This window comes from Labeo rohita, chromosome 18 (assembly GCF_022985175.1).
Source record: "Labeo rohita strain BAU-BD-2019 chromosome 18, IGBB_LRoh.1.0, whole genome shotgun sequence".
Lineage (NCBI taxonomy): Eukaryota > Metazoa > Chordata > Actinopteri > Cypriniformes > Cyprinidae > Labeo > Labeo rohita.
Window position 1 is genome coordinate 5536136 of NC_066886.1, and position 8346 is coordinate 5544481.

Below are 8346 nucleotides of genomic sequence, written 5' to 3' on the forward strand. Positions count from 1 at the left end.
ATTAGCAATTATTAAAACAGCTGTGTACATTTTTTCAGGACTCTTTGATGAATAGAAAGATCAAAAGATCAGCATTTATCTGAAATAAATCATTTTGTAACATTATACACTATACCATTCAAAAGTTTGGCGTCAGTATAATTAAAAAAATGTTTTTGGAAGAAACAATAGAAATTAATACTTTTATTTAGCAAGGATTCTTTATATTGGTGAAAAGTGATGATAAATACATTTTTAATGTTACATAATATTTCCATTTTGGATGAATGCTGTTCTTCTGAACTTTCTATTCATCAAAGAAACCTGAAAAAAAAATCTACTCATCTGCTTTCAACATAATAATAATAATAAATGTTTTTTTTTTTAACAGCAAATCTGAGTATTATTAAATATTAAAAAAACATATTAAATATAAAAAAGGAAAACACAATATTAAAAAAACATTTTAAAAAATAATAAAATAAAAATAATTGTACTAAAATAATAATAATAAATAAATAAATAAAAAGTACTAAACTAAGTGAACAAACTGAAAAATACAGTGGCCCAAATGTGTCATACCTAAAAATAAAATAAAATAAATGTACTAAAATAATAAATAAAATACATTTAAATAAATTTATCAGATTTCTGAAGGATCATGTGACTGGAGCAGTAATGCTAAAAAAATCAGCTTTGAAATCACAGGAATGAATTTTAAGTTATATTCAAATAGACAGTTACTTTAAATAGTAAAACTATTCAAATGGTACTATTTTTGCTCTACTAAACGCAGGCTTGGTGAGCAGAAAAGACTTTAAAAAAATAATCTTTTTTTTTTTAATGTTTAAAATTATTTACCCTGTAGTTAGTATAGGCTATATCAATAAATAAAATGAAATCTAAAATGTATGAATTTAAAATACAAAAAAAAAAAACACAATATGATCTAAAATACATAAATTAATTACTTTAAATGATTAAAATATCACTGCAACTGATAAGCTATTCTTACTATAAAAATACAATATAAGCCTATGTTTAATATATGATATATATAGTTTTAAAAAGATACAAACACAAACTGTGTTCTTTTTTTCTTGTAATTTATATTTCGAATACAGAGATGAAGTCTACAGTTAAAAGCGCCTCCAAAACTTTTTTCAATGTCAGCCTTGCATCCACTAGATGGCAGTAATAAGTCAGATTGCTCTTAGCAGCCGACTACAACGAGAAACGGCGAACGGAAGTGTCTAAACTGCTTCCCGTTGGATGTTTATGTAAAAAAGACGCACATTTTCTGATCAGGAGTTATTGTTATTTTTCTGAGTAATGGACATCCTCAAAGCGGAGATCGCGAGGAAAAGAAAACTCATAGAGGAGAAAGAGTTGGTAGATGTGAGTAGCGACTGTTCTAGAATACTAGTGCAGAACTGTTTACGCTTTACTTCGATGTGTTTCTTACAGCTGTTTTAATGCTTGTGCTTTTGTGGGCTGATATCTGTGTTTGTGTAATGCTGTGCTCTTGTTGTTTCTTCAGGATTCAAAGAAATACTTCAAACGGGCTGATCTTGCGCGTAAGGAAGAGGAGGATTATTACAGGAGATGTGGATACAAGGTATAAACTCCAGCTGTAAATATATAGACAACATTACGTCATGATACATTTATTCTTTTACACATTAGTTACCTCTGTTTTCCCATTCCATTAGGTTAAACACAGCTGCTAAAACACATTTAACCACACTGTATTTGTAATGTAATCCGTTTACATACATTTTAGACCAGGAATTTTCAATCTTAGCTGCCACGGACCCCCAAATATGATCTTTCTAACTTGTAAAGGGCAACTACAACTATAGAGGGTTTGCCCTTACTTACCCGGATGTGCGGCCATAGTGGCAATACTCGGATGTAAACAAACGTTAATGTACTACTGAATATGTTTTTCTGCTAATTTATGCTGTCTACACCATGGAATAAACGTGTGTTGAACGTGTATAAGCTGCTAAATTATATAGAGACAGACTTAGTCAGCTGGAAAGGGCACAGTATTTTGACAAACTAAAGTTAATAGAAGGTAAAGATACATGTGAGCAGTATTAAGTAAGATGTTAGTTTAATATTTTACCTGTGTGACAGGAAATTATAAGAACAAACACGAATGTTGTCAAGATTCTGGTTGTTGTCAAATCCTGGTTCAGTGTGGCCAACCACAAACGCCTTTTCTTCCTCAGACAGGTTTTTGCGCTCTGCTCCTTGATTTGTTATATCTTTTGGAAGTCTGTAGTTCTTCAAATATTTTTCGTGGTCCGAACGATTAGTACAGCCCAAACCGGACAATAATTGATAATTTTCAGCAGAAATAGTAAGCAAAAGATGTGTTTTCCTTTGGTTCAGTGCTGCCAATATGGCCAATTGATGTTTGTATGTAAAATATTAATTTGTACTGTTACATTACATTTTTTTTTTCTATTACTCTATATAGTAATGTACTGTTAGAGATAATTTTAAAAAACATTTTATTTATTGTGTTAATGTATTATTTTTATTCATTCTAATCTGTTTGTCTTAGTACATTTAATTTTTTGACCGTGTTTTTCTCTACATTTTACATTTACTACCTTACAGCCCATTTGGGGTTTCCAGACCTCAGTTTTAGATGACATACAGGGACCACCTACTTGTCTGTCAGTCATCCACTGTGGCTTTAAAAGAAATGAACTGTCCCATTAATAATTTGTCTTCCATCCCATTTTCACACACTCACTTGCTAAAAAATTCACCCTCAAGCTATCAAAGATGTAGATGAGTTTGTTTCTTCATCAGAACAGATTTGGAGAAAGTTAGCATTACATCACTTGCTCTGCAGTGAATGGGTGCCGTCACAATTAGAGTCCAGACACTGATTAAAAAAAAAACAAAACATCACAATAATCCACAAGTAACACCACTCCAATCCATCAATTAACAATGTGTGAACTGAAAAGCTGTGTGTTTGTAAGAAACAAATGCAACATTAAGACATTTTTCACTTCAAAGTTATGAGTCAAATTTGAGTCATCTACATTTTATTGTCTATGATTAGAGTCACTTCTGGCCAAAATATGAATCCATAATACCAGTTCTTCCACTTTACAAGACATGAATGGATGGACTAGAGTGGTGTGGATTATTTGTGGGTTATTGTGATGTTTTTATCAGCTGTTTGGACTCTCATTCTGACGGCACCCGTTCGCTGCAGAAGTTCCATTGATAAGCAAAAAAAATAAATCTACTGAAGAAACAAACTCATCTACATCTTTGATGGCCTTACGCAGTTTCATTTTTGGGGTGAACTATTCCTTTCAAAAAGCTCTTTATCTCAAGTTTTCTTCTCATCCTGGAGTGGTGTCTTCTGTCTGCTGTGTATCTCTTCTCACATTCTCTTTCCTGCTGTCTGTGTGTGTTCTGTGAGTGTAGGTTTCTAATGAGCAGCCTGTGCGACAGGTAGGGCTCAGGCAGACAGAATGCATGCTGCCAGACGGGTGTTTGACCGGGTTTCAGCATGACTGAAGAACATTTGTGTGTTTAAATGCCTTTGCTCCCAGTGTAGCACAAAGCTGGAAGCAGCACTATCTGAATTCTCAGCCCAGCCGAATAATGATCACAGTAAAATCGGTGCCCTTATGTGACAGAGATGCCCACCCAGGAGCAAAGCACAAGTTGTTTGAATTCTAGATGCCTTGCCTGCTATCTCATTTGTGCAATGCTCTTTTGTTATTTGGTTTTGATCTTGCATGCATGGTGTGTTCAATTAAAACCGATGTCAAGATACAGCTTCAGTGTCAGAGCATGGCGGATTAATTGATATATGCGGTTCTTTGCTGTTCACCCATTGCATCTTGGGAGAATTATGTGTGCGCATATTTACATAAGATTAGATGAGGATTTAATCGCATTTTAAAAATGCATAGCTGCATGATTGTATGGAGAAGCATTTGTTTTTGGTATTTTATTCTGGAAAATCTATGATATTTATTTGTTTATTATTTTGCAAGCAGCCCTCCTTAATCTTACACTTCTGTTCTTTGCATTGATATCAGAATTGTGTAACAGTCTTAAAGTCATTTAAAATATGATTTTTTTTTTTTTTTTTTTTGTTTCTTTTTTTATCAAGCTGGACAAGACCGAGGAGGAGGCGCCTCCATCTACATCATCCAATCCTGTGTTAGAACTGGAGCTCACAGAGGAGAAGCTGCCAATGACGCTCTCTCGACAAGAGGTGGGTCAGCCAATCAGAGCTCACCTGATAAGTTGTTTTTGTTCTTGGATGAATATTAAATCTTGTGGCTGTGTGCAGGTGATCAGACGTCTGAGGGAACGTGGCGAGCCGATCCGTCTGTTTGGCGAATCCGATTATGATGCTTTCCAGAGACTCCGGAAGATTGAAATTCTAGCACCAGAAGTAAACAAGGTAAGACCCACAACTCGTGTCATATAGTGTTTGATTATCTACTGGGAATATTTTGAATTTCTCTGCAAGAAAAGTTCTTTCAAGATGGACTTGTGCTAAATTTGACACACTTTTTAAGACTTACCTTGTCTATGTGTATAGGGTTTGAGGAATGATCTAAAGGCTGCCATGGATAAGATCGATCAGCAGTATCTGAATGAGATCGTCGGTGGAGCAGAGGGCACTGAACTGGATACACAACATGATCTCAAAGTGCATGAAGAAAATACCACCATTGAGGAGCTAGAGGTAAACCCACATACACAGAACCCACAAATTTAAAGGTATACCCAAAAATTTTATTTCTCTCATGTTGTTCCAAACACCTTCAGAACACAAATTAAGATATTTTTAATAAAAATCCGAGAGCTTTCTGACCTTGCACAGACAGCAACTCAACAAAAGTATTCTCGTAGCTTCATAACATTACGGCTGAACCACTAATGTCACATGGACTACTTTAACGATGCCCTTATTACCTTTATGCGCCTTGAACACGGTAGTTGCATTGCTGTCTATGCAGGGTCAGAAAGCACTTGGATTTCATTAAAAATATCTTGTGTTCCGAAGATGAACAGGTCTTACAAGTTTGAAACGACATGAGGGTGAATAATTAATAACAGAATTTTCATTTTTTGTGTGAACTATCCCTTAAACTATGCTGCCTTGACATTGCAAACTGATACTTGATATCACTACTTTAATTTATTGTAATTAGAAACGCACTGGTTTGTAGCACAAATATTTTTACCATTTACTGCACTTTACCTTTAGTGGCTAACGAATCAAAAGTCATGCACATTCACAGAAAACGCCAGTGTTGCCAAGTCTGCTGTTTTTCTGTGGAACTGGGCTACTTTAACACTGTTGCCGCAGGTTGTTTTTCATGTCCGCGGGGCTGAAGCAACCCCAATAATGTAATATTTCGCTAATTTTACCAGGGCAATCCCGCCAAAAACTTGTACTTTATCCTCCGGAATGTGGTTTTTAATGGGGAACCCACCTGAAAACACAATTGGGTTACTTTTGAGTAGCAATTGGATGGGTTTTGTTGTGAAAACCTGGCAACCCTGGAAAAAACATCAATTCCAGAATCTGTACTAATATGCCTGATTAAAAGTACTTCTATCATGGTCCCACTAGGTGGCACTATAATCTTACATCTGAAATTGAATGTTCTTACTAACTGGAATAACAGTGTTTCCCAAACTAGGGTTTGTGCGTTGATGAACTTACAAGTAAATCTTTAGGTCAAAGGGGTTCGGCTGATTAAAAAAAGTTTGGGAAACCCTGAATTAGACTGTCAACAATGGTACAACTGGCTGTCACAATTTTCTTGATTCAATAAATGGTATAAAATAACAAAAAAATATATGATGCTCTGTAACTGTTACATTCATGTTTAATAACCTCTATTAAACAGGCTCTGGGAGCGTCTCTTGGCACTGGTGATGATTTTAGAGACATGGACATCATAAATAAAGTTTTAAGGGTATGTTGTTGTTTTTTAAATTTTGCTTTGATTTTTATTTATTTATTTAAATCCCCTTTGTAGTGTTTAAATCTTTACTTACTTTTAATACTAATGCATTTAGACAATATATTAATTATCTGTGACCCTGGACCACAAAACCAGTCATAGGGGACAACTGTTTAAAATTGAGATTTGTACATCACCTGAAAGCTACATAAATAAGCTTTCCATTGATTTATGGTTTGTAGGACAATTTTTGGCTGAAATACACCTATTTCAAAATCTGGAATCTGAGCTTGCAAAAAAATCAAGACACTGAGAAAATCACCTTTAAAGTGTCCAACTGAAGTTCTTAGCAATTCACATTACTAATTAAAAATTAAGTTTTGATATATTTACAGTAGGAAATTCACAAAATATCTTAATGGAATATGGTCTTTACTTAATATCCTAATGATTATCCTAACGATAATTTTGACCCATACAATATATTTTTGGCTATTGCTACAAATATACCCTTGCTACTTATGACTGGTTTTGTGGTCCAGGGTCACATTAAATTTTTTTAAAAACATTAATTAATGATTAAATGAGCATCTGATGGAAGCAGAAAAAGCATAACCATTTTATTTTGTCTGCTTGTATGTGTATTTTATGTATTGTGTTTCAAATTGTGTATAAAAAGGACTTTTTAAAGACTATTATTATTATTTTCATTATAGTTTTTGCTGGGTGTGTGGGCTAAAGATCTAAACAGCCGAGAGGACCACGTGAAGCGCAGTGTCCAGGGCAAACTCGCCAGTGCCACCCAAAAGCAGACTGAATCTTACTTGGAACCTCTTTTCAGAAAACTGCGCAAGAAGGTATGCTGTTCTACAAGTTTTTTTTATACAGTATTTTTAGATAGAGACCGACAGGCTCATTGTGTCTTCTATATATAGAATTTGCCAGCAGATATTAAGGAGTCCATCACAGACATCATAAAGTTCATGCTGGAGAGAGAATATGTTAAGGTATGTTTTACTAATTGCAATACTTACTTTGAATTGGTATATTTGTGAGGAAACCAGACTAACACTCTGTGTACATGCAGGCAAATGATGCTTATCTGCAGATGGCTATTGGAAATGCTCCATGGCCCATTGGTGTGACCATGGTGGGTATCCACGCTCGTACTGGACGTGAAAAGATCTTCTCCAAACACGTCGCTCATGTGCTCAACGACGAGACCCAGAGGAAATACATTCAGGTCTGAAATGACAGTATGAATAGAAGTATGTTATAGAGAGCGTTGTAGTGTTTAACAGATCAGTGATTGTCATTTTTGTACTTTCAGGGGCTGAAAAGATTAATGACAATCTGTCAGAAACATTTCCCAACGGATCCCTCAAAGTGTGTGGAGTACAATGCTCTGTGACGTACAAATCACAGCATTCAAAATGTATGGCTGTCTCTCATTCTCTCATGTTGTAAATACCTTTTTGACTGTAAATATACACCAATCTTGAGAATATGTGGATCTCTACAGTGTGTGTTTTTTTTAAAATAAATTCTGATGTTACTGTGGGACACAAGAGTGATCTTTTCATCACATTACTTACTGTGTGCTTGATGTACTTGGATTTTATTGTGTCATAGTTACTGAGATGAACACTACAGAAAGTGTAAATTCATGAACAACCCATGAAATGTAGGTCTGTCCCTTAAAAGACAGGAAATATTCCTTTTAAGGATGAATATGTAGAAGACTTACAATATGAGTCACTGTCAAAACAAAAGTCTCATCTCATGACTTTATCTGTCCTCCTGAGATGACTTAAAGGAAGTTTTGAGTCATAGGAAGAGTGACTGACTTCCTCACAATGGGACCAAATCAGATTTAGCCAAATAACTTGAGATTTCCTGCTGACTGAGATTTCAGGTCTGGGAAGTCTGATTCATTTTAGTGATTCAGTTGACAGATTCACTTTTAAGGAGTCGATAGAAAATTTTCTTAAAAGTGAGGGAACTGCAGGGGGTTTGCAAATGAAAAGCTAATAAACAACTAGTTGTAAAAAGTAATGAATTTCTTATGGTTATGGCTTATAATTCACACTGTAGTTTCACTCTCAAATGGACTAATCCCTTAACTAGTCTCTAGAGATATAATTTAAGATTATTCACTAGATTTATGGTTTTGCATTGTGTTATTACAAAGAGGCAAACGAGAGCATTTTATTATTTATCCACCTTATTTTTCCCATTTGTAAATTTCATGGGTCTGGTTTCCAGTCTCATCCGCATCCAGCTATTGTTAGCTGTACAAAACAGCTCATTTTGCAGCTTGACAAATTGTGTCTTACCATATTATTTTAATGTATTTGCTTAATTATGAACACACTGGTTTGTCGTGCAAACA

General features: G+C 34.8%; 1 protein-coding gene across 2 annotated transcripts; it reads left to right on the plus strand.

Moving 5' to 3' along the window:
- Positions 1 to 1206: 1206 nt before the first annotated feature.
- On the plus strand, positions 1207 to 7461 carry prpf18 (PRP18 pre-mRNA processing factor 18 homolog (yeast)). Of its 2 annotated transcripts, XM_051135219.1 has the most exons (11): positions 1207 to 1377; positions 1520 to 1597; positions 3442 to 3468; positions 4139 to 4243; positions 4322 to 4435; positions 4577 to 4723; positions 5898 to 5966; positions 6671 to 6811; positions 6890 to 6961; positions 7042 to 7197; positions 7285 to 7461. In XM_051135219.1, the coding sequence occupies exons 1-11, from the start codon at positions 1312 to 1314 to the stop codon at positions 7363 to 7365; spliced, it is 1056 nt and encodes a 351-aa protein (XP_050991176.1). In that variant the 5' UTR covers positions 1207 to 1311; the 3' UTR covers positions 7366 to 7461. The 2 variants fall into 2 exon arrangements, with proteins under 2 accessions (XP_050991176.1, XP_050991177.1); XM_051135220.1 differs by lacking the exon at positions 3442 to 3468 and having other exon boundaries at positions 1209 to 1377.
- Positions 7462 to 8346: the final 885 nt, after the last annotated feature.

Coding starts and splice junctions, on each gene's coding strand:
- prpf18 (XM_051135219.1), top strand. CDS start 1,312: ATGGACATCCTCAAAGCGGAGATCGCGAGGAAAAGAAAACTCATAGAG. Junction 4,436..4,576: donor TAGCACCAGAAGTAAACAAG/GTAAGACCCACA, acceptor CTATGTGTATAG/GGTTTGAGGAATGATCTAAA. Junction 5,967..6,670: donor TCATAAATAAAGTTTTAAGG/GTATGTTGTTGT, acceptor TTTTCATTATAG/TTTTTGCTGGGTGTGTGGGC.